The 27,898-nt window shown below is 35.2% G+C and overlaps 1 protein-coding gene across 2 annotated transcripts in view; it reads right to left on the bottom strand.

Annotated features, from left to right (window-relative positions):
- ARHGAP15 (Rho GTPase activating protein 15) overlaps window positions 1-27,898 on the bottom strand; it is a 604,592-nt gene that overhangs the window by 477,135 nt on the left and 99,559 nt on the right. For both annotated transcript variants that reach the window (XM_020288414.2, XM_020288413.2), the window contains exon 6: window positions 8,580-8,669. In XM_020288414.2, the coding sequence (XP_020144003.1) occupies window positions 8,580-8,669 (90 nt within the window). The remainder of the gene's footprint in view (window positions 1-8,579; window positions 8,670-27,898) is intronic.

The following is a 27,898-nucleotide window of genomic DNA, read 5'->3' as shown; positions in this document are numbered from 1 at the left end:
CAATTGCAGCAATTTGTTAATTTTGACACTGTAAAATTTTTGGTTTTCACATGCTCACCCAGGAAGTCAGACTGGTGGGATTCCTCCCAGGACTGAAAATGAAATGTTAGGTAAATTGGTGAGGCAGAGGTCAAGAATGTATTAATAATAGCTCTCTGCTAAAAAGAAATGCATCTGAACCCTCCGTGTGAATGTCCCTCTCTTGGTCAAGTCACCTCATACCGATCTGTTATCTGAAAAGAATTCAAACAGCTTCCTTCCTGATTTTTCCCCCAAGATCAGCCATCTCATTTCATTGTTTCACTTTGGCCATCCCTCAACATCCTGTTTTGTTAAGATAAAAGAGCAGCCTCCTCCCTTCTTCAAATACCAGGAATCCTTAACTGCCCTGCAGTGTTTTATATCCTTGCTCTTGAATATTTATTTTCTACTAAATTTTTAGTAACATGTTTAACTCATATATTGAAAGACTCAATGCACAAATTCCACAAGTGGCTTCTCCAGTTCTGCAAGAGTGCTGGCATTTTCCTTTCATCTTTAACTTTGTATTTTTGTGTGTGTGTGTTCATTTCAAGCCTTTGTTTATGGATGCTTGCTTTGTTATTTTCTTGTACTGCTTTAAACATTGCTCTGAGGTTTCAGAGTTTTGCTCACCACTGCCCAGATTTTCCCCCTGCTCAGTGGCTTGTGGCGTATAAACACTGTGAATATATATGTATTTTTTCTCTTGACTTCAGATCCAGCCTCATTACCTTATGTTTCTAAAAACTGAATAGCATCAGCTATTTATCTGCCAGTGATCCTACGCTATCCAAAAGCACTCAATTTTATTTCACCCTGCGTCCTCCTTATGGACAAGCTGTAAAATGTGATACCATTTGCTGGCCCCATCTATTATGTACCAGCTTTAGGGATTAAATTGTTCCTCTTTCTGGAATAGGCCTGTTTGTTATTAAAAAATCATACACAGCATGAAATAAACATGGCTACTCTCTTTACAAAATATAAAATAAGAATTTTGAAACAGATACGAGAAAGGAATTTCTTGGTATTGAATATTATCTTGCCAGCGTCAATGTAATATTTTCTGCGCTTTATACAAGATGAAAGTCACAAATGGAAAAACTGTAAAACTTGTTGATTTTGCTTTGACCCCCATGAAATCCCTCAGGGGCAGTGGTTTCTTTTGCTCAGGTTGGTGTGCACCGCCTGAAGTCCCAGGTTTGATCTTCACGTGGCTCAGTTAGCCTCACTCTGGTCGTGTGGACACAGGGAAACTGCCCTGCTAGCCATAAGATCTCATGGATGATGGCACAGCCATCATCATACTGGCTCCACCAAAACATCAAGAAACAGAGTATTCCAGGAGACAACGGGATGCACAGCATGATGTCAATAAATGAAGCATGGCGTGTTGCGTGTAGCCTGGTGTCAGACTAAAACCCAGAATGTAGTCCAAATGCACACGACTCACATCTTTGAGCACAGGTAGACAGCTATTTCAGAAGGCAATATGAGGTGAGCTAACCAGCGATCTAATTTCTTTAAGTCACATATATTTGTTCTGAAGAAGCCAATTTTTTTTCTTTCATTTTTAATTTGATTCATTTTATCTTATTTTGGAAACTGAAAATCTTGGTTCCCTTGACCAATTTGGGACCAGCATGTACTAATGTAATCATTGTCAATCTTTACTGTCATCCAGTTGCATTCTGCTTTGATGAAAGTTCAAAGAGAAATGAATGCAGTAGCATAGCATCACACCCCTTAGTAGTTAGTGGAATACTGAAGGTACGCAGATGGGTACAATAATCTTGGAGTGAGATTCACAGAATCACCCAGGCAACATAAAATTGGTATTGTTTTCCCTAACAATATATTTCTTATATATTTTAATTACCAATGTCCAGATTACATCATACTTATTAAAACAGAGCTTTGTTATTTCTCAAAAATCAAACCTGCAAAAAGACAGTGGTTCCCAAGGCACATTATCTGAACCAATAGGTATGTCCTTCATTTGGGGAATATAGTTGCCATCCAGGTTCTTGCTTCTGTTTCTTCTCTTACCAGTCAAAACTGACATGCCCTATCTTTCTCACCTAGTTTCTTACAATCACTTTTATTTCCTGTCTCTAGGCTTTCTCCTTTGCGGTCAATCTTTATATACCCCTGGCAAAGCTTCTATTATAAAATTATACCCCTCTCTTCATGCAAAATATATACAATCTCACTCACAAAAGTGAAGCCAAAAACATAAAAATAATCATGTCTCTTTGCAGAGAAAAAGTATTGGCCTGATATCTATGTAGAAAAATATTAATATTTGCAAATTCCTACTAATAGCTTGGTAGGACTTTCAGAGTAATGCTTTTCTTTAAGTATTATGTGTGTGTCATTGATCAATTAACGTATATTGATTAGATATTACATCCATGACACTTTGTAAGAATAGAATGTTAAAATAATTTAAGTAAGATTTGAGAACATATGTTTTTAGTTACACAATGAATGAAAGATTGTCTCCTGGTGTATTAAATATTAGTCTATTGATAAGTCCAGAAGGCCGTAGAAAGAATAGAACTAGAGCAGAAATTCTGAGTTGCACCTCACAGATATGTACCTCCTTCATCCAGATTCTTCTAAAGTCCCCATCTGGAAATTCCCTCAAAATGTTCTGAGATAGCATGGTTAGTAGATGAATAATGACACCTTGTTGTCTTTATATTAAAATCGCTCCTTTGCAGTTGCTTTCAAATATACCAAATACAGGATTGCTTCATTTTCACATTAATACACATGGGAGGCAGGTGAGGTAAGGACTGTTCTCTCTTATTTCCTTGGTGTGACTTCAGGTTGAAGGAGGGGTTATATATAAGGCGTTCTGTATAAAGTTCCAACTGACATAGCCCAAACTGGAACATACATCCCCAGACTTTCCTAAATGATGGATGAATATCTAATACGTAGTTAAAATGATTGGGGTCAAACTATAAAGCAAAAAACAACTGCATTAGACATTAATGCTTCTCTTGCTCTGGTTTATTTTTAATGTCATTTCTTTTAAGATACTTTGAGTAATTCTCTAAAGTGAAACCAGCTTCACTCAAAATCTAATGCATGTATGAATATGAAGAATCATCCTTTTACATTTAGCCTAACTACAAGCATTGAAAAATGAAAGAGAAAATTGGTAAAAGCTCAGATTTATTTTAAACCACCACTTTTAACACAAGGAAATGGATAAAAGCAAAATAGCAGTAGTTTTCCTTTTGGTTTAAAATGACATTTTCCAAGATGCTATTAAATTATCTTTGCATTAATAAACTTAAGTAGTACTTAAACATTTTAAGCTAAGACATATTCAGATCAGGAAGAACAATCAAATTATGCTTGAATGTAATGCATATCCATGGAAAATATTACATGAAAATGCTTAATATACATTACAGTCAGAAGACTCCATCCAAAGTCGGAAAAGTAATATGAGTAACGATAAATCCATTTCGAGGTTTACTATACTTTTAGAGACAGGACCTGTCCCCTGAGAGATATTTTTTATATATTGAAAAAAAAAAATCTAAAATCCAGGAAATCTGACCATGATGTTTGTTGAAGTTATAAATTGGTAGTGCAGGGAGGTGAAGAAACTTTCATCTTCTTGAGTCATTTAATATTTTCTGCCTTTCAAGCAGGCAATTGATATATTCTTAATCAGCCACAATTCATTAATTGGTAGAATTAGCCTACTTAAAGCATGTAATCCATAGGAGAGCCCAAGGCACATCTTAAACGTTTTATTTTAAAGGAAACTCAGGAAAATTGAGGCTTAGTCACTACCTGGCTATGAGAAAAGGTAGATCTTTAGAGTGGAAATGATTTAATTATTTTAAATGAATAATTATCTACTGTCTTATACCTTGTAATGAAAAGGATGGAGGAAATAGATAGTTAACTTATTCTTTACCACCTGTTTATACCATGGAAATTAGAGTAAAAGGCCTATATTGTGAGTATAATTTTGTAAAATGTTTCACAAAAGTGAATTTTTTTGTGCTTTTTTTTCATTTTTTTTTTCTGAAGAAATACAACTCTAGCCTTACAAGTAACAATTTATTGAGCTAAAAAGTGTCCAGTCCTCTGGTTTAGTAAGTAGAAGGTACTATGGGACATAGTTTCTGTCTTTATATTTTCTTTGGGGAGACAAAAGCAATTTACATGACAGAATATTTAAGTAAGGAATATTTAAGTACTAAACTAAATGGCATGGAATTAATTATAGTGCTTTGGGACTCTCATATATTTACTACCGGGGTGTGTGTGGGGGGGTGGCCGGTGGCTTGTGGCCTTGGGCCACATGTGGCCTTCGGGATCCTTAAGTGCAGCCCCTCGACTGAATCCAGATTGCACAGAACATTTTGTTCTGTGAAGTTTGGATTCAGTGGAGGGGCCACACTTGGGGACCTGAAAGGCCACATGTGGCCATACCTGAGACCGCTGGTTCCCTATGCCTCAAAAATATTTAACCAGAGAGCCTTCTGTTTGAAGGAAGAAAGAACATCTAAGTGAAAACTTTCCTTCAATGTTGAAACAAGAAGATATTAAAAGCTAAAAAAAAAAAAAAAAAAATTGTTTTAAATAATTATTTAATTATTATTTTGCAGCCATTTCCTTAGTTGCACTTCCTATTGAAGGACTTTGTAAACGCCTAATGTACCCAGCCAGGAAAGAGAAGACGGTGACAGGAACAGCACTTGTGTTATGTATGGATGCTGCCTGACAATACTGCCATCCTTTAACATGGTTTTATTTAGTTATTACAACTATCTCTCTGTAAATGACATTTAGGATTATTTAAGATTATGTTGTAATCCTTTTAATCCTTAGTGCTTTAAATTTCAAGCTAAACTCCAAAGAGCAAACTAGCACTTAGCAGGAATGTTTAAAACATGTGATTTGAACATAAATCTTTTTATTCACTCTTTCCCTGATGAAGACTTAGTGTTGCTCTTAAGTTTAACTAAGGAAACTCGTACCGCAGTTCATTACAAATCACTCAGTTGCTAAATGTTTTCTCAAGCTACATCAAATTTGTGAGGGTCCTTGGCAATTATCATAAATGTAGAATTAAACAAAAGTTAGCAGCAATGGACATTTGCTAATTGAACTTAGAATTTGCATGACCTTTTTGTAAATACTAAATATATTTCTACATTCATGTGTGTGTCTCTCTATTTCCTAAGATGAAGCTATTAGATGTGTGCGCATATACACATGTATGCTATATGTATATGTATATATATGTATATTAACATATTATGACATTCATATATGCTTATGGAAGTTAATTCTTTTAATATATTATTTATTACTAAGAATTGCCAATTAAGCCAAAGATTGTTCTATTATAAAATAAGCAGATCTTCTAGAACTCAGCAAATGATCATCATTTTGATTTACTGAAAGTTGTTGAACACCAAAACTTAATAATTAATATCACCATTATGTTACTATGTACCAATCAAATAAGATTGAATCTACATCAATAGTTCCATGAGCTTTTGACTATGAAGGAGACTTGGCTTTTAAAACAAACAGAAAATGAACAACTCAAACGTTCAAATAGCATGTACAAACAAAAGAAATCCTTCCATTTTTTTTGTGTCACAAATGTGTTCTGAGACTTTCAAATATAACTTAGGCACGTGCAATTTTTGTTTGGTTTTCTATTCATTTTGAGTTCGATTTCTCTGCAGACATTGTAATTATGTGGCATATAACTGCTAATCCATCAAGTTTTTAAAGACAGATTTCAAATTTTAAATTATTTCTAATTTTGCTCTTCTTTGATTTTTCTTGAACCAAAAATCTCAATGGTCATTTGCTATCTGTAATCTATAATTCATAGACTGAGATTGAACACCAAGCCTAATTCAAACTTGGAATTCTAAAGCTATTTCTGATGTAGCACATCAGCTGAAGCTATGATGGTCTTTTTCAGTCAGGAAGGAACACTTCATTATTCTGTAGGTAATGAAACCCCTGCTCACAAACACTCAAGCATCCAACAATGCCTTAATACCATGTTTTTGAGATATAATCATGTTTATTCTGATCATTTGAGAGTTAGACCAGCTAATGTATCTAATCAAATATTGATGCAAGTCATCTAGATTTAGCTCTCTGGCAAATCCTTCCCAATGCTTTTTCGTTAACAGAACTATAAAAGCTATTTATATTGTTCCTCTCAAAAGGCATACTCTCGTAGTCTGTATCTATGGATATGTATTAGTAAATTTTACCAAAGCTCACGTGTTTAGGTGATGAAAAGAGTTCAGCATGGAAGAAAACCAAGTGATACACCGCCACCCCCCAATAAAGAAGCAGAAAATGAAACTTGGATCTTTCTTTAACTTTGTTATTCACAATATCCTTATAATCACCTCTTGTTTCTCTAAACTAAAGGGTACAATACAAAAAAAGATAAACCATATGTAATAACACTGTGGCCCCATGAGCTGCTCAGTTACATTACAAACAAAACTAGCTGGCAAGATTTTCATCTCCATAAAGCTACCAACAGTGAGAATATATTTTAATATCTTTGGAAGTACCTCTACTCAGAAATATAAAAGTCAAGTAGAAAATTGCAACAGGAGGTGGTTAGCCATGTTCAAAAAAGATTAGGATGATATCATAAATATATGTGGTTGAACCGTATATCTCTACATATTATAGGTATGTCAAATTATATGTAAATATTTTTCTTCTATATTTATAGTCCTGTATTTATCATATATAGTTTTTGACTGTCGTCCTTATCTGTGATCTAATTTAGCTCTTCATAAGGTTTACAGAAGGAACTGAAAAAGGCTGGCTTGGCCCATCTCCAAGAGTTTCTATTGTCCAAGAATCATGTCTATGTCAAATTTCAATGTCTTTCTTTTACAACTTTGGTGACTAGGATGCTAAATCCTCAATACGTAATAAGGCTCCACCACTGATCTTACCTGATCTGGTCCAGAGTTACTTATGTTGATCGTGTAGGTTGTCATAGAGTCTAGGATTATAACCTCTAGATTTTGTTATTTATGGCAAATAATAAAAAGAGTGAGAAATGGGGAAAAGGATATATCACTGATCTGTAGTTCCTCACTTTAAAGCAAAATTTGGTTCTCCTTCTTGATGCTGTAAAGCCACATTCTAATCACTTTTGGTTTTAGACCATTGATGTCTGCACAAGTTGTGTTTGATTTTCTTTTCTTTCTTTTATCTCTCTCTCTCCTCCCTCCCTCCCTCCCTCCCTCCCTCCCTCCCTCCCTCCCTCCCTCCCTCCCTTCCTTCCTTCCTTCCTTCCTTCCTTCCTTCCTTCCTTCCTTCCTTCCTTCCTCCCCTCTTTCTTATTAAATTTTACTTTTAATTGACACATAATAATTGTATATGTTCTCCTACTTTCTTTTTTGATAAAAAATATTTCTATACCTGACTAGATTAAAACTAGAACCAGAAAAATAATTTGTTCCAGAATGTGTTTAAAATGTTTTTCTTTTGTTTTGTTTTTATAATCTGAATGGGCCCAAATTATTTGAATATACCTGAATTAGCATCTGGAAAATACAGCTCAAACTGGAAGCCAACTTTTCTTCCCCCACTGAGAGTATAGATAGGAAATGTCAGCTACCTAGGCTTCTATAAAACCTAATATATTGATTTCAGCACAGTATTTAAGAATAGAAGAATTGGCTTTCCTTTAAAGGCCAAATGCTCTTAGAAGACATTTAATTAAAAAAAATTATCATAATTGTGGCTCCCCTGGCTACTAAATGATATACATTCTAAAATATACCTGTAAAACTATTGGTTACTTTGGAAATATAAAAGTAAATGAAATTTCATATAAAAATAGGAAAATATCAATCTCCATGATCTAAAATTATCAATTGCCATAGAAATCACGCTAAAATTACATGATTTTGGTAACATGACTTATTTTCCAATTTCTTCTCTTTCATGGATTTCATCTGGTTCTTTCTATTCAATGGTATATGATTGTCATTATTAATCACAATCGTGAGTTATCTTTTCCAAAAATTAAAGTATGCAATATGAAAGGATTCATTTTTTTATAGCTGTTTAGCCCTATCCATCCCCATAAGTTACACTGATGAATGTAATTAATGACTGGAGGCAGGAGTGTCCATGAATAAAAATAGCTTATTATTAGTGACTGCTAATTTGCGTATATCTGAAAATTCTATATTAAATCTATTTGTCAAGCATTCTATGTTTGAACCCCACACACAATCAAACCACAATCAAGTACATTGCAAAATTCAACAACTTTTGTGTATAAAACTGATCAACACACAACAGATATTTTGTGTTTAGATAGCAACCAGTCACCAGGGGAAAACAACAAAACAAACCAAAGATTCAACAAGTCAGTTTTTCATAATGACCTTCAGAAAACTAGTTCTTGCACATGAACACATCAAAAGAAGATAGTCTTATTCTGATTACCCAAGAGAGCTCTGATTTAGAGGAAATAGGAATAAATTGAATATATGTTACATTCTCACCTGAAAGACATTCTTTCTGCTTGATTTTTCTGTGGTCCATTCAATATGTGCTCCATGCAAATCCACACTTTCTGGTTTGTGCCCAGTTTTCTGTAAACAAAAATGAAATAAGAACAAAAAGCATACAACATTGGAGATTCATGTCAGAGAAAATAAGATTTTTTTAGAGTTAGTAGCTATACATATTTATGATATAAAGCCTTTTTTCTCCACCAACGAAAACACAATTTGTATAAATTTTCATTTGAGACTCTATAATTTTAACCATCTAAAATTAGAAGTCTATTTTTACAATTATTTCATTAATTGTAGATAGTAGGAAAAATTAATATTTAAACTGTTGATATTTTGAAATGGTGTTTTGGTAATTCTAAAAAAAATAAAAGTTTTAAATCTGCTACTCAATAATATGTAATTTTGCTATTCAATCACCAATATAACATAAAAGCATTTTAAGTCATAAACTTATTAAACTTAAAAGAAAAAATTAATAAATCATAATGTAATGCAAAAAATTATTACAGAGTTTAAGCTTTGTGACGTTAGAAAAGTTAAATTCTGGCTACATATATCATTAAGAAAATTGAGCAGGTGGATTAATTAATCTCAAAGTCCTCTGGTAGCTTTTTATTTCATATGTTAATAAACTCAATAAATATTTATTGTGTCAATTATGCCTTTAATATATTCACATTTTAGACTTTAAGACTATACGCATAAGTATATGTATAATTTTAATCCATTTAATTTAGACCAAATAGATTATAACGTATGCTTTCTTCTACACAATTACAAAGTTAATATTAATTAAAAGTTGTTTTATTTTGATAATTCATAATAATCAAATAATAGGAATATCACTTATATTTGCTGCTTCATCTTTTCAATTGATTCAAGTGAATAGCACTTATATAACTGTAAATTTTCACAACTCCATTATTAAACAAAAAGTTTACCAGTTTGGAAAATTACTATTTTTTCAAGAAGTTTCTGTATATATAAATTATCTAGGTTTCTCTATAAATAAATTCAGTACATTTCTCAAGTCATTTTCCATAGAATACTTTAAAATTTTAATATACATGGCTTATGATATTTTTAGACAATGCTTTTAACATGAACTTTAAGATAAAACATGAAATAATGAAAGAATGGTAAAAATATTAAAAGAAATTATGTGTCCACATTTGTTGCCTCATAACTATTTTATCTAATTCTACCATGTTTCCCCCAAAATAAGACAGGGTCTTATATTTATTTTTCCTCAAGAAGACACTCTAGGGCTTATTTTCAGGGGATGATATTTTTTTTTAAGTACGATAAAACAATCTACATTTATTCAAATATAGTTAAGTTGTCTTCTTCTGGGACATCATCATAACTCTCCAAACCCTGAATCCCATCCTGAATTTCTTGCGACTCTATTTCCTTTAGAACCATTGGCCCCAATCTCTCATGTGGAGCAATAGAGCTCTCATTAAATGAGCAGGGCTGGCTTATTTATCAGAGAATTAGTGAGCACTGGGTCCAATCTGCACAGTAGAACAGAAATGATTTCTCTGGACTCAGTAGGAGACTGCTTGCTGAAGCTTTTCCCCTATCCCCTGGTGTTTGTGGGGGGTGAGAGAGGCCCACAGTGCTGAGTAAAATGGCAGCCACAGCTTTCCTTCTTCCCCCTGGGGACACACAATACCTAAAGCGGAGGGTCCCGCTCCTCACTTCACTGAGGAGTCTTTCCCCTCAAAGCCTCAGCTTGCAGCATGCACAGGATGGCTGGGACCTGACGGGGGAGTGGACCTTGTTGGTGGGGCTGCCCACACCTTTCCAGTCACCTCTGGGAGAGTAGCTGTCACAATAGGGCAGATGAGAAGGGCTGCTCGTCTTCTTTACTCCTCTGCAAGGAAATGCATGGGTTGTGCAGATACGCTGCGTAGCCACGCCCATCACTAGGTCTTATATTTGGGGTAAGGCTTATATTGTGCAAATGCTTAGAAATCCTGCTAGGGCTTACTCTATGGGTAGGTGTTATTTTTGGGGAAACACAGTATTAGCTTAATAGAAACAGACTATTTGTCAGAAGCCAGAAATCTGGATTTTTTGATGATAAATTGCGATTTTGTTTTTTGGCAACTGAATAATTTTTGTTCAAAACATTGCATAAACCAAGCACAACTTTTCTGCAGGATAAATTCAGCTGGCAAGAGAGATGTTGCTAGCACACCCACCTTTCCCTTGTTATTTAGTAGTAACTTCACGAGAAACCCATCAAGATGAGCCATGCCCTTTAAATGCCCCATATTTTGATCCATGAAAAGGTTTCATTGGTTTACCCACACTGTGCTATCCAGGTGATTACTATTGTGGAAAATTTTAAAGCATGATAATGATGTGCATTGTCAAGTGATTTATGATGTAGAAAAATTAAAAGCAACATGCTTCTTAGAGAGTTACTTAAATGAGGTGATACTCAGAATCAACAAAATAATCTTTAAGAGTATGTAACAAAAGGGATTATCTTCTCCATATAATGCAGTCATTATATTTTATATATATAAAACATAGCAAGCACTTCTTATGGGTCAAACACATCCCCAAGTGCTTTACAACTTTTTAATTCAGTTAAATCTTAACAACTTTATGAAGTAGGTATTCTGATTATTACCACGTTACAGGTAAGAAAATATACCAGAATGGTTAGAACAGAGCTAGAACATGAGGGGCCAGGATTTAAATGCAAGCAGTGTCACTCCAGAGTTTGTTCTTAACCGATGTGCAGATCCTAAAAATTGCATATATACTGGGATCATACTCAGGCTAAAACATGTACGAATTTGCACGTAGACTCCAGGACAGACATATTGATTTTGCTTTTGTCCTTCTCTGTTAAACTTGATCTTGCCTTAGGTCCTTTACCCCACCTGTTTGTCTGGAATATTTCCTAATCTTCACATGGCCTGCTCCTTCTTATCCATCAGGTCCCAGTTAAATGTCACCTTGTCAGAGGTCTTGTCTGACTGTCTTATATGAAAGAGCTGTGCTCCAGCAAGCACTCCTGGTTACTCTCTATCCCACTGCTTGTTTTAATTTCACTGCAGCCCTCCTCCTGCCTGAAATTAACATATATATTTTTATATGCTGACTGTCTGTGTTTCCCCCACTAGAATTAAGCTCCCTGAGCTAGGGCCTCATTTCCCTTTTCCTCTACTGTTTTTCCCAAGGTATGGAACAGTGCCTGGCACACATAGTTGTCATTGAGCAAATTAGTATTTGCTGAATTCATGAATGAAGGAAAAATACCAAAATACAACTGGCTTTCGTGATTTGGAAGGAAGTCTTGGGTGTCTTAAAATGCCCACTTTTACAGCAATTAAGATTTGTATTTTTTAAAATGGGTATGCAGTCTTTGGTTTGTGATTTGGAAGTGATGAACAGTTTAATGGACTCATATCTGGACTGAATGTGGGATTTCACGGAATCATTCAACAAACAATTATTGAACACCTATTCTGAATCAATGTGAGCCACTTCGCTGGGCACTGGGACTCCAGGGATAAGGAAGATAGTGGCTTTTCCTTTACAAATCCCATGTTAGCCTCAGACTCTGCATAATTACCTATAGACTCCATATGATATAGAGCTAGAGGAAACCTATGGGTGAAAAGCATTCTGAGTTTTCAAAGTCTTCTCATCATCTAGTGGTGTCAATCTTGAAATGTTCTCATCTGCATCATAAACTCATTCCCATGACAGCGGGCTCAGATTTATTGCACTTGGAACTTTGTCCTTCTTAGTCATCTCGTGGTGTCATCCCTGTGAGCACCCTGTGCACGACTTTGCCCTGTCTCTTTCATTTTCATGGCCTCACTCCTTCACCTCCTCTCCACTTCTGCAGTTTAAATTCTGCTTCTCATCCAACAATCCCACTTTCGGAGGTTTCCTCACCGTTGTGATGTTTCCATTCTGTTGTTATGTTTGATCCTGATATTATTGACGTCACTGACTTTTGTGACTTTTGGTCTCTCAAGCCCTTCTTGGCTTCACTTCCTTCCACATCCAGGCTTGATGTCCTGATTCAACAGTCACTTCAACAACTCCCTCCACCCACCCTCTCTGCCAGTGATACCTCTCTCATCTGCGTGTCCCTCTTTGATCTTCCTTCTATCACCTAATACTGGAGAAATAACTTTAACTATTCAGGGTAGCAACATTAAAAACAAAGGCCCTTCTTCAGCTGGGCCTTTGACTCTGCCTAGCAAACCTTTGATATGTTCCTAGTCATTTTCTCTTCTTCCTCAAGACACCTCTCTCCCAAAGCTGTGGCCCTTACAACTCTGCCCTGTCAAGTGGTTTGCTCCTATTTCGCAGAGATCACGGAGTGTTTGTGTTAGAAAATTCACAATTCTTCCCACTTTCCTACTTAGTGTGTGTAATTAAAATGAACAAACAAAGATAAGCTTTAATGATAGCTTCCTGTCTTGCTCTATGAAAGCTTTATAACAATATCTTATTTATTTCTTAAAACAATTTGGTAAAAATATTACCATTGCCTTAACTTACACATGAACAAAGTCAAGCAGGGAGTGGCAGAGTGTCTTACCTAGGGTCACATGCTCCGGAAGTGCTTCAGCTGAGATGTGAACTCACTTTTATCTGACTCCAAGTTCCAAGTTCTTGATCACAACAGAATATATGGCCTCCCCCACACGCCCTTCTTTTCCTCCTACTAGTTCATTCACATAAAAAGCAATGCCCTTTTTAGGTCCAAGAATAAACATTCACATTTTCTATTTTTTTCCTTGTAAGTGTGAACATTTCTCACTTCTGTTCTGGTCTCCAGAATTCTGGGCCTGGACCTGTGACTCTTGTCTAATGAACTGCCATGCCTGGGCGTGACAGTGACCTCTGTGAGTGCCAACATTATCTGACCTGGCACTGCCATACAGTCCATAAACGACTCACAAGCCATGTCCTGCTTTGCCTCAGAGGAAACCCAAGGCTTATTCCTCTCTAGTTCCTAATTTCATCCAGTCTTGTCCTGCATTTCCTGAGTTGTCCCTTTCTCCTACTTTTTCCCACTCTCACATGGATTCTATCCTTTAGTCTATAACCATGCTCAGGTCACTCTTGTTAAAAAAAAAAAAATAGAGGCAAAGCAAGCATCAACTCCACAATCTCACTCTTTCTCAGTCTTACCTATTTCCTTCCATTATTGCCAGATTGTTCTGCATTCACATTGGTTTGCTCATGTTCCGTTTCCTTCTTAACCACTGCAGTCTGACTTTTACTCTCCTCTTTGACTTATCTAAAATATATTGGCCTTTTAGGTTAACAAAACCAATCTGATGCCCTGTTTCCCATCAAGATCTTGAACTCTGTGCTGTCAGCTTCTATTGGCCTTTTTCCTTAAAGCCCTCTTGTTCCTCAGCTATGGAAATATTTTCTTTCCAAATTCTTCTTTCACTTTTTATACTCTTCCTTCTCTGTTGCTATCACTGCCTTCTCTTCCTCTTCCCACTTCCCAATTGTTGGTAACCTCTGACTTACTAGTCTAGGCCTTCATTATTTTTTCCCAGCTCACTGCTGCCTGTGGGCTTCAGTCTTGCGTTGACTTCTTAGTGGGTTCCTCTCGCCCCCAGATCTGTCCTCTCTGCCAGACCTGTATTTTCTACCCCATCGCTAGAGGATAGCACAGACACCTCAGTGGAATCATTATCTTCACAGACTTGTCCCCTTTTCCCTATGGCTTGTCTTGGTTAATAATCACTTTACTTATTTCATCTGAACATTTCTTAACACCCCCCTTTCCCTTACCATTCATACCCAAAAGGCACAAAAGCTCTAATTGCAGAATTAGCTCCATCTTCTCCATCTCACAATCATAACCTCATCTGAGTTCTTATTTTCTCTCACCTAAAGTCTTCTAGCTCTTGCCTCTGAGACCAGTCAAAATCTTTTATGTTCATTCTCCACATTTTTGACTTATTTTTAAAAAAATCCAAACCTCACAGTATTTCTTCTGGAAAATTTATTATTTACAGAATAATGTACAGGTCCTTCAGTAAGGTATACAGTTTCCTTTGCATCGCCTCCTAACTTTCCTTCTCGGTTCCATTCGTTCTCCAATTCTTCTCCACACCAGCTATGCTGCTATATCCAAATTGCAACCTGTTTTCACAACTCTGTACATTTGGGATAAGAGTATGCATGCATCCTTTTCACCTGGAATCCATTTAACTCCCTCTTCAATCCGCCCTGCTTGCCTGCCATCTGCCCTAATCCTGCTCATTTTCATGATGCAACTCCGGAAAGATCTCTACAAGGTTTCCTTTATCTCTGCAGGTACAGTCACTCTTTTCCACCACTTCTCCTACTTCAAAACATACTTTGTTACAGCTCTTTGCTATTGACACATTGTGACTACTTTTTGATATGTCTCATTCTCCAAGCTATGCAATCAGAGAACTGGGTTTGTCTCATGTTCTTTTATTTTTCCAGAATCTAGCCAAATGGTCCAAAATAAGTGTTGAACAGATATTTGTGAACTATTGAAACAATCGGTGAACTGCATGGAAAATATCTGGATTCAGTCCAATACATTAATAAATAAAAATAACTAATACATCTCAGAATGAAATTTACAAAGTGAGAAATACATAGGAAGTGAAAGCACAATATTTCCATTTACACTGATTTTAAGTAAGAACTGATCTTATGGCACAATCAAAGCAAGTAATAGAGATTTTGTATGACAGAAAAAGGTAAAGTTATTTGAGTAACCTTAAAGCAAATAAATACAGTAACCTCAAGAAGAGAAAACTAAGTAGAGAGAGGGCTTTGTAAAAATGGTCCTAATCAGTAGCTCATTTTCACAAAGCTAAAGAGAAAGACCTAGGCTCGAAGAACAACTGTAGGAACTAAGGATTATTAGAAGGGAAAATTTCCAGCATTTAAGTGTTAAACATTGAAATAAGTAGTTCAGAAAAGTTGTTGAATTTATTTGGAAGACAATCAAGATTTTATTCAAGAAGCCTGAAATTAAAGAATCCTTTAATAGAAAACATATTTCTGATTCTACAGCTATGAAACACAAGAAAAGTCTGCTAATGAACTGCATGATGCCAATGGATCATATTGTACATCATTATAAAAATAAACTTTTTAAAAACTGACTAAATATGAGTTTAAAAATCTAAGAATGTACATATCTCTCTTCTGGGGTAAACTTAAAATAGAAATGACTGATTTTGAAAATATTTAAATAGAATTATTTAAGAGTTACCACTTTTGGACAATAAACGATAAAAGCCTCTTTGTTGGAGCAATGTGAAGTCATTAAAAATTGATCCTAGGTCTCTCCCACTTCTGATTTTTATTATTCTCTTAGTCCTTCTTCACTATTTCCCAATAATAACTGATGGAGTATTTTCTCTATAATATTTTTTTCTCTGACTTAGATTAAGTTTCCCATTTTTCTTTATGGGATATTTGGGGTCCATAGTCTTTTAATGTATATTAAGAAAATATCAAAGGTCAGATGCTGCTTTGCTTGATGGTAGTTCCCACGATGAAGGCTGGGCATGTATGTAGGCTACAAATCATTTAGCCATTCCTCCTCATACTCTTATTACTAGATGTAGTTTTATAAAAAGAGAGAGAGAGAGGGATGAAGCTCGGATTTTATGAATCAGATTATTAGCTGCCATTTTTTATTTGGGATTAATTGCTATTCCAGAATATAGACTCAGATTGTCCTTATCATTCTGAAACTTGAAACAGAAAATCTGTTTAGAGGAATTAAGTTTTATCACATAACTGGTTTTGATTCTGGAAAATCGTTCATGGAGGAGGATAAAACTCACTTATAAATTCTCATTTGGGCAAAATGATTTAGGAAAGAGTGCTAAATGGATACCTGATCTTATTAATGTCTAAAGTATGGCCCCTGTCAACATAGAAAAGGATACTTTGATTATAAGATGTGGGTTTTATGTATATGAATATAAATGATGTTAATAATAACTGAAATTGTTTCTGTAGTGAAATTTCTCAGTATATTACATGCCCAAATCAAACCAGATTTTCAGAAAAATAAACCTTTGTGAGTGATTTTGGTCACCAGAGTGATGTTGTGTGCTTTTTGTTTGTTTGTTTTTGAGAAGAAAGTATTCTCTCTTTTTCAAGCAATGAACCCACATTTCATTTATTTCTAAGTTAAAATCTTGCTACAATAAATATAATGGCTTCTACTTAGTCTACTTTTCTTGTAAGCTGATATTGTTTGACATTTGCATTACATAAAATGCTAATTTGCTTCTTCAAGGTGAATAGCTTGGGCACATTTCTGAAGTCTCAGGTGCCTCCTCAGAGTCTCTCCCTAGTCTGTCATCCACTCAATCCACCTCAGCTGCTCCTGTATATGACCAGACCTGCTTGAGCCATGTAGTCCCACCTCTTGAGGATGACCAGTCACTTTCTTGGAATGCCAGGCCCTCTCTCCAGGCTGTCAGATTATATAGGGTCTTTTGGTTCCTTCCACCACTTCTGGATCTAGTTGAAATGTGACTTTGCAGGGTGTTGGATCTGGCTTTCTAAATAGCCACCCCAAAGTGGGGCCAGGGTCCATAAGATGCAGGCAAGTAAAGACTCTGGGTGGTGACCTTTAACCAAAGGGAAGCAGGAAATGGGAAGAAAAATGGAAGATGAATTCCGTCTTCCTCTTCTGCTCCCTCCCTTCCACAGATTGCTTCAAGCTTTCACCACACATTCTGTTTGCAGCCCCTTTTATTGCTGAGCAGCACACCTGTCTCTCTGAGGCTCACTGTAGAGTGGCAGCCATCATGGAAACACATCCCAGGAATTACTTCCTGTCATTTCCAGCCTCACTTCCTTTTTACTTTATTCTCTGTGTCCTGGATTTGTACCTCCCAAATAAAGCACAATGCTTAATTCAGGCTGTGACTTCCAGAAAACCAGGGTTGAGACAACTGATGTTGCTTTCACTGTGGCAGAGATGGGTGTTTCTACGCCAAAATGTGTGCTGTGCTCCTTCTTCGGGTGTCTAGATTTGTCATGGGAAGCAGCACACCAGCTGGAGACTCAATTTCTTCTCTATCCCCCTTTGCATCAAAATGTGGCCAATAATTCATTCCCACCACTGGAATCTGAGCAAAAAGTGATATAAGACACCTTTGGGCTTAAGAGTTTTAAAGAGCATGCAGCTCTTTTCCATGTTCTCTTTCCCCTTCTCTCATCTACCACTACTCTTAACCACCATATTCTATTGCTTCATGTAGTAATAATAACAATAATAAATATAAATAAGATTTATTGTGTTTTCTATGTGCCAGGCACATTATATCAATTTTCTCACATATAGCTCTATGAGACAGGTAGACTTACTAACCTCATATTGAGGTTGAGACAACCAAGGATTATAGCAGCAAATAAAATGTGAACCAGGGATTCCTAGCCTAGGTGGTCTGACTTGAAAGCCTCTATTTCTACCTAATGTGATATACTGCTTCCCAGAGCATTTCAATTTAGCAGTGAATTTTTAAGGAAGACTAAATACATATAGTCCATAAATTAAGAAATACACTGTGGGGTAAAAGTTTATTTTATCTTAGAGAAATATAAGCTCCAAAACAGATGCATTACATTGACCAAAATGATAAACCACAGAGAGTCAAGCTTTATAATTAAAATAGTTTTCTGAGAGTGCCTAAGGTGAGGTTTATTGAGGGACAGTAAACTGTTATCCATTTATAAGGCATCCTATCAATTTCATAGATTTTTGTGGTTATTAAAAATTATGTAAGATACAGAATTTATTATAGTTAATGGCCAAATCTTGAGAAAATTATAACCAGAGAACCTGGCTTCATTTATAGTAATATTGATCACTTGATTTCATTTTTTTCTTTACAAAGTTTACATTAATAAAACTCTAGAATTTAATTTCCTTTTGTTTCTTTCTTTACCTCCATCTCTATCCATTATCCTACAGATTTTGGACTGTAAGTGTTTTTCCTAATTATTAAATGTGTGATGAGTCCATATGATGGTACAGTAATATATGGGTACACTAATAAACGACACCAATGATAACCATGCTCCCTTTACAAGAGTACTATCATTATAAGAATTAAAATATTAAACAGAAATTTTTATATGCCTTCATTAGGTTAAGGTTGGTAGATCTATTGTTTGTCCCTCCAGTTTTCATGATTTTCTTGAGCAGGGATCTGCAAAAACACTCAATACTCACTGTACAAAGATAAAATCATTCTATATTCATTTTGCACAGAATATTCAATAATTCATGAATAGCTTTCTGATTGAAAGTATTTTCATCTTTTTGCTAAATCACATCATTTTACTTCCATAAATAAGTTCATTTTGTTGTTAAAGTCATACTACAGTGAATGAGCATGAGATGCATTACATTATTTAATTAATGCTTGTGTTCATTATTCACACTGGAAGTAAACAATATTAAAAAAAAGTAAACAAATTATTTTAATGAGGCCTTTTATACTACTCCTTTTTTGCTTTCAAGGTTATGGTTGAATGAGTGGTTTGAAAAAGTTAATAGTTTATTCAATGCCCTGGAAAAGTTTTCTGTTATTAGATGTAAAATTTTTAAAAAGTCAAACACATAAAAGTCAAGAGTAGAATGGATACCAGAGTCTGGGGGTGGAGGGGAAGGGTGCGAGGAAATGTTGGTCAAAGTGCACAAAATTTCAGTTAGACAAGATGAATAAGTACTGGAGACCTATTGTACAGTATGGTAACTATAGTTAATAATAATATACTGTATACTTGAAACTTGCTAAGAAAGTAGATTTTAAATGTTCTCAATGTTAAGTATATGAGGTGATGGATATGTTAATTAGCTTGATTTAATCATTCCGTAGTACATACATGTATTGAAACATCACATTATACTCCATAAATATACAATTCTAAAAGAAGAAACTCCGCCAGTTTTTGCCTCTGGTTAGAAGTACATATTAGTACAAAGTAAAATGAAAAACATACAAGTGGCAAAAATAAGTCCTATATACAATCAACACGTAATATGCTGAAATACTGATTTTAGAATCACACAATTTTGGAGAAAAATCTTCCCTAAAATATTTATAATGCTTTTGAATTTATGTTAAAAGTGACACTAAGTTTTCTGAGCAATACATATTGAACGTAGTAGAAACAGTGGATCTCATCCACCTAATTAATGAGTGCTGAGTTTCACCTGGTCTGATTGTTGGTGTATGTGGATACAAGAGAAACTTCTGAAACCAGGAAGGCATTTCAGGATGCATTTACCGTAGTGGGGTGTAACACTGAATAGATATTCTGGAGTCACAAGGAAATCCTTTCAGGTTTGCTACTCGTGCTTACCGATGTGGTGACACCCCAAATGTTCTCGGGACGGCACATTTTCAGTTCTCCTTGGACGAATTGCCCTGTTTGTTCTCTTTGCACTAGAACTTCTTTAGAAATGACCATACTGTTAAAGGTCAAAGGCATATGAGAATATCAAATATTTTGTCAGTGAAAAAATGTGATTTACTAAATGCACTGACCCAAAATAATGACAAACTTAGCCATTTTGCTATTTTCTTTATTCAAAGAGCTCAGGCCTTATTGCTCTCATCTATTTGCATAAATTTTTAGAACACGCCTCTTGATAATTTAACAAGTCCTACATGCATTTTTATTAAAAAGAGAAATATATATATATATATATATATATATTATATAATGGGAATATATGTGTGTGTGTGTGTATGTCCAAAACATGTCTCTCAAAACTCCGATTCTCTCCTAACATGAGGATATTTCATATTAGTTACAAAATGCTCCACATTACCTACAGAATTAAATAATCTCTTCTCCCAATCTTGTTCGAGGTTCTTCATGAACCAGTTCGATATGACTCCCTAGCCAAATTAGACTGCTTACTGTTCTACAGTGCTGTTCTTCAACTTATTTTGAAGCTCTCTGTCACTGGCACTGTTCCCAGGCATCTAGTAGAAGAAACATAAAGTATTCTGGACTGGGGAATATTCACTCTAGTCTTCAGACAATTTCCACTAAAATGTTTTTAAGAACAGTAACTAGCATACACAGCAGGGAGGAGAAGGCAAGAGATTGGTACATATCTGTAAAATAAGCAAATGCATTAAAGACATAATTTTCTATATTTTACCATTGCTTATTTCTACATCAAATGTTTTCCCCCATAGCTGCATCAAAATCCTACTCATCCTAAAATGTCATTTTCTATTTAGAATCCTTTCCAAAAGGAAACAGTCACTCCCATCTCCAAATTACCATAAAACTAACTCATGCCTCTGTTCATGCCATTTTAGAACAACTACCAATGTTCATTTTTTCACTATAACTATCCAATTTGGGGGGCATACTTTCAATTTGTTTCTAGACTCTCAAGGGAAGAGTTTGAATCTGATTCATTTTCATATCTTTTAGAACATCTGACATTGTGACTTAAATATAGAAGATGCTCAATAATATTTGATAAATAGCATCAAATAATAATATTTGAACAAATGGAGAGATACACAGACTAATCATTACTTGCAACAGTTTCCCTGGGCGAGGACTACCTATAGCTAAATCATTTCACAGAATGTTGTCTAATATCCTGTATCACTTTAATCATGGTTTATTATAACAAACTTATATATGATTCTGTCTCCTCTACCATACTATAAGCATTTTGAGAGTAGAAATCATATGTTAGAATTTGTTAGTTGTTGATAGAATAAATAAATGAATGGATGCTCTAAATTACAGAGCTTCTTCTCCATTAGGCATTTAGTCAATAGGTTTTGTTTAACCACGAACACCAATTTGCCATATTCCATGCACATAGTCAGGTGCCTCCCCTACACATCAAGCAAGAACTCCAAAAATCACAAAGTACTGCAGGTACCTAGGAGGCAAGTTGTGTTAGACATGCTGGAGTCAATTGAAATACTCCACTGATAGTAAAATAGGTAAGTGCATCTGAAAAATACAAGGAGTATGATTCAAGGACTGAGAAGATAAATCAAACTGACAACTCCTGTTTCTCCAATATTTCTCTACCACCAGATGAAACAAATAATAATGTAGGTGATTTTGAGACAAAAGTTTTTACTCCTGCACTAAATGAGATGAAGCCATGATCTGAGAAGAGTCAGTTTCTTCTCTTGGTTTGGTCCCACGGTAGGCCTGGCCCTTTTAAGACACATAACACTGGATTGCACTGCTGTTAAGTATATGTTTGTTAAAAGAATAGCCATGATAGATTATTCTAGGAATAAGGTGTCTGGAGAATACTAACACACCTTATTAAAGATTTGCCCCAGGTAGCAAATCTCAATCCACAGCACTCTTCTCAATTGTCTTCATTTATCCTATCTTCTAATCAAACCAAATATTCACTTCTATTTTTAGTGCAAAGACTCTGCCTATTCCCAGTTTTATGCCATTGTTCATGTTTTTCATTCACCTTTATTCCCTGCTCACAAATCTCCACACATTGAAATTATAACCATCCTTCAAGACCCTATGCAAATCTCACAGATGTGAGTGCTCCCTCAAAAAAAGAGCCCCAAAACAAAAAACTCTACTATGTTTCTTATTTCATCTCACCCTATTTTTTGGCAGAGATTTTACAAGACAAAGACTATATCTTGATTATATCTCTATGCCTTATATGTAGCCCTAACGAGCAAGCTGTTCATTGTAGGATTTCAATACATATTCTTATGAAGTCTTTTCCCACCAAGCCTTATATAAATAGCACAAACTTGATTAACCAAATGCATACTTAAATTAAAGTGAGGTATATTGTAATGAGAAGCTATGTTTTTGGACCAACTCTCCCACTGAAAACAATAAAAAAAATGCTGGATAAAATATTTCCTCTTAAAATTACCTTAAAACAATTGAAAGTCTATAAAGAGAATGGAACTGCCAGGGAAATATTTTGGGGGGATGGGACTCTGAACCCAGTGAGGAAAACTAAATATCAAAGCAACATGAGTGCATTTTTCCTGTAGTCATTTGTTTATCCTACACATTTGATCTTTGATCAATCAACCTAACAGAATGAAGGGACAAGGTCTTGCCTGAGGTCTTAGAAAAGAATAAGGTACAACCAATATTAAACTTCTTCTCTTTCTCCAATCCCAAGAGAATATAAAGAAGACTATCTTGGTAGATGAGGAATGTAAAAGAAGGAAAGGAAAAGAAGAAAGGAAGAAAGGAAGAAAGAAAAGAAAGAAAGAAAGAGTGAAAAACAAGATTGTCCTTGAGAAGTTGTAGCACAGTAGCCTTCCTATGATGTAGACATAATCTGAAAATTTTATACTATTTAGCTTGAAGTAATCAGTCACAAGGAATGTCCCAGACATCTTGAGAAGAATGTAAATTAGTCTGGAGAAGGATTCATTTATCCTAGACCTCATAGAACCTCCTATGATAATATATCAATAACAGTGATTATCATGCAAAGATAACCAAACACACAAGGAAACAAAGCAATACTAGTAAGAACCAACAGAAACAAACTGACACAGACTTCAGATATTAGAATTACAAAACGTAAATTACAGAACAGTCATGTCTCCTAGTTTTAACAAAATAAAATTCTTAAAAATATTTGCAAGAAACAATTAACTTTAACAATGACACAGTAAATTCAAAAAAAGAAATAAATGTCTAAAAATAAAAATTCCAATAATTGAAATTAAATACTTAATGTGTCTTATAAAAGGAAACTGATTTAAAGAACTGAAATAAATAAAGAGAAATTATTTGCAATGCAGCTCAAAAAGACAAAAAGATAGGACAAAGAAGAGTGTAAAATATTTGGAGGATATAGTGAAAAAAAATTAATGTAGGTTTAATTGGAGGCTTAGAAGGAAATAAGAACCTGGAAAAGGGGACATATTTGAAAAGATAGTGGTTGGAAATTTTCTAAAACATATTGATGTCAGTAATAAACAATTTCAAGAAGCACAATAATCTAGGCAAGAAAAATAAAAAGAAATTGACATCTCTATGCATCATGGTAAAACTGTAGAAAAGCAAATGTAATAAGAAAAATAATATGAGCAACAAGAGAAGAGCAGTTATGTTAACTGATGATTTCTTGATTGCAATAATGGATGACAGAAAACAGTAGAATGATTATCTTTGATATGCTGAAAGAAAATGACTGCCATCTCAAAATTCTATATCTAGAGAGAGACAATATATATTTCCAGAATGAGGAAGAAATAAAGACTCTTTTCAAATAAGCAGACACTGAGATAGATTGTCAACAAAAGACCCTTAAAATGAGAATTTCTTAGGCTACATTTCAAGCAGAAGGAAAAGTGATTTTAGAAGGCAAGACTAAGATTCAGGAAGAAATAAACAGCAAAGAACACTGCAAATAATTGAGCAAATATAAACCAACATTGACTGTAGAAAAGAGAATAATATCTAGTGGTGTTAAAAAAATTAAAATACCAGACAGCAATAACATATACATTGGGAAGGGAATACATGGATTAAAAATATTGTAAAGTAATATCTCAGAAGAGAGTAAAGGATTTTACTAGCTTTAGTCTTTGGTATGTGCCAATGTTGTAATCCTAGGCTAACTATTAACTAGAGAGAAACAAAGTGTGTCCCTCCTAAACTAGTAGAGAAAAACATGGAATGATAAAGTAGTGAAGGACAGAAAAAGCAAGACATACTTAGCAAAGGAAGAAAGAAACACACACTGTGATTCCATTTATATAAATCCAAAAACAGACTATATTTTTAAGGGATACAGATATAGGTGGTAAAATAATGAAAAAAACAATAAAATAAGGGCTAAAATGCAGGTTAGTGTCTAACTCCGGAGGAAGGGAAGAGATTGTGATGGCAAAGGGACAAATGATAGGGGTGGGGCTTCTAGAAGCCTGACAGGGTGGTGCTTATGCAGGTAATTGATTAATAAGTATTAACATTTACATAGGTGTTTTATACATTTTACTAAAAATGGTTTCTGCATTATTTTATAGCATCTATTTTAAAATTTTAAAATGAGTTACAGATCAGAATATATATTAAATGTATTGTGTATATATATATATATATATATATATATATATATATATATATAGCTATAAAAGAAAACCTATGAGAATATGAGCACTATCCTTTCCTCTATAATCTAGGAAATCCAGATCTAGGGACACCAGCAGTTTTCAAATGTTCTTCTTCCCTGGAGGCCTAGCCAGTCTGGATCACACTTGCCCTAATTTGAGGTGAAATGAGCAAAACAGAGACCACATATGTAGATGTATAAGGGGTCAGTTTCATCTCTTGATAAATAATGTCTTTATTCTGAGATTTTACCCTTCCTAGATTTTAGATTGGGTATTTTATAATGTCTTCTCTGGTATAAAATGATAATGATTATAAGGTGGTCAGTTACTATTTAATGTCCTTCAGAATAGGGCAGTCTGCCTTCTGTTTAAATAAGTCACTGAGGAACTAGAGCTTATGAATCTCTAATCTACACACACCAGTGACTTGATTCTGTGCTTATTTTCAGGGGAAGGCTGCTTCTGATAAAAATGTGACTTGAATATTGTTGTGGAATGAATGTTTGTCTTCCTCTAAGATTCACATGTTGAAATTCGAAACCTCAATGTGATGATATTAGAAGGTGAGTCCTTTGGGAGGTAATTAGGTCATAAATGGAATTAGTGTCCTTATATGAAGAGACACAAAAGTTTGCTCTCTTACCTTCTGCTCTCTGCCCTGTGAGGATACGATGAGAACATGGCCAAACACAAACCAGGAAGCAGGCCCTCACCAGACACCAGATTTGCTAGGTGTCTTGAGCTTGGACTTCCCAGCCCCCAAAACTATGAGAAATAAATGTCTGTTGTTTAAGCCACCCAGTCGCTGGTATTCTTTTATAGAAGCTGTAAGTGAATAAGACAGACATGAACTGAAAAAACTTCATTCTGAAAGAAAGGGAGCCAAACATGGAATGTAGGATCACTTTGCAACATGCTATATTAAATGTGAAAACAGTTAGGGTAAGAGCCAAGGGAAGGAAGATAAGGGCTCTGGGAAACTTCATACAGACATGCAGGAGGTTATATCTAGAGCCCCAGATGGATGGATGGCTTCATTGTTAGTGTCAGTCAGTGCTCGCATGCAACATTTTATGCTGCTTATTGATACACAGTTCTGTTTTTGGAGGCCATGCATGATGGAGTTCCTTTAATTAATATAGTCTCTCTTCTAGAAATGTCTGAATCAGTTCAAGTGAAAAACTAATATAGGCCAATAATATGGTATAATTATACTATATTATATATCATATGCTATAGAATATATTTATATATTTTAATAGAGTATGTTTTAATACAGTATAATTATTTTACAGCCATTATATATTTTTTGTTTTTATTACTTAATTTCATTCCTTATTTTTTCTGTTGTCAGATGTCACTATTCTCATTTTATAGGTGAGGGTTCTGAAGCTCAAAGAAATGAGCAAACTTTGTCAGCTACTAAGTGGCAAAAATAGAATTCTATCCCCTGTGGTCCAACTTCAGAACTCTGCTCCAGCTACTTTGCTGCTTTGTCTCACCACAGCATTAACATTCAAAGATCATTTGTTTAAAGATTAAAGCACCATTTACTCCTTTAAATCACATTCTGCACTCACTCAGGCAACTTCTATTGACCCCTTGGAGGAAAGGACAGACTTTCCCAGAAGCACAATGAACAACACCAGGACACGTCTAAGGGGGGTGCAAGAAAAATTCAGAAACTTGAACATAAATCTCCTTCAAAATAAAACCACAGCATCTTTAATCAAGGCCTGGCAATCATCGTATCGTTTCTCTGAGACTGGAACTGGTAATGTGGGCTATCCCACTAGGCCTTTAATACTTGGTTAGAAATGAATCCAAGAAGTTGACTAGCAAGACAATTCATGCAGTACAAACAGGAATCTGTAATTCTCTTCCCCATTACCACAAAACACAGTTAGTTCCTGCCCCGAATTCACTTTGAAGACAATGAGTGCCTTGCAGAAACCAGAAGAGCATTGAAAATAGAGCCAGAAGTAATAAATAAGGACTACAGGAAAAAAAAAAATGTTAACCAATTTCTTCTACAAGTCAAGTCTATTGTCAATTTACAACAAATCTGAAGGTTGAACTACAGGCATACAATTAGTAAGCTAACTCACAGGGTTTGCCTACAATCTAAAAGGGAGTTTTCTTTCACCTGTATAAAATTAAACAGCTGATAATTATATCTCCTGGCAGGAAGAGATTAAAATAATAAAATAAAAATAAACCAAATGCTTTACTATGGAATCTAATCTCTCCCATTATCCCACACATTCGCATAAACTCTCCTCCCAGTGGAATTCTTCTCACTCAGCAGGATGAAGATCATCTTCTCAGCAGCCAAACTCAGCAAGGCCAGCGACTTTTTCCCTTCCTGACTCCCTCCCCTCTTAGAACTCATTCAAAGGGAAGACAAAGGACCTGCAAGTGGATGGGAGTTGTTTTGTGCCTGGCCCTTAGGGGTACTTTATTTTTCTTAAAAAGATTATCTCAACCTTCCTGTAACCAAAAATAAAGAAACAAAACAAAATGCTAAAACAAATTTCTCTGGCAGTTTAAATTAAAAATACAAAGGACTGAGATATATTTTTAATTTATTCATAATTAGTTTACTGATTGGACCGCATGGAGACTCCAAAATCAGCAAGCCACTTGGGGATAAAGGCTATTGCAATTATCAGAAGCAAGCCAAATGCTACCTTTTGTTCTTGCTGAAATCTTCTTTAAAAAAAACATCTTCTAGAAAATGATTTTCTATTTCCTATTTAAAGAGGATTACATTGCAAACACGACTTGTGGCTGGAGAGCAAAGAACTTTCCATCGTTTTATTACCTGCCAAATATAAATTAGTGCATTGTGGTTAGCTCCTGCCAGGCGACCCCTTTCCTTGTTGTCCATCAGGCAGATGGGCTATGGCAGGTTGGTTCCTGCCTGAAGTCCTTCCTAATCAGGAGGCTGTCAGATACGTTGCCTGCCCGCTGTCTTCTACATCTTGTGGCAGCTCTCTCGTGTTTGGGCAGCAAGGTTTTGAGCCTGAATTGCCCCAAGTAAATAGCTCTGAATTGCTCCTGCTTGCTGGATATCATTGTGAAATCTCTGTAGGCATACGTGAGGCCCTCCTCCAGGTACAATGAAGAAACCCTACAAATTTCACTTTGTAATAACTA

Source organism: Microcebus murinus, chromosome 8 (genome assembly GCF_040939455.1).
Source record: "Microcebus murinus isolate Inina chromosome 8, M.murinus_Inina_mat1.0, whole genome shotgun sequence".
NCBI classification, from domain to species: Eukaryota; Metazoa; Chordata; class Mammalia; order Primates; family Cheirogaleidae; genus Microcebus; species Microcebus murinus.
This window is presented reverse-complemented; position numbering and strand designations above follow the sequence as displayed.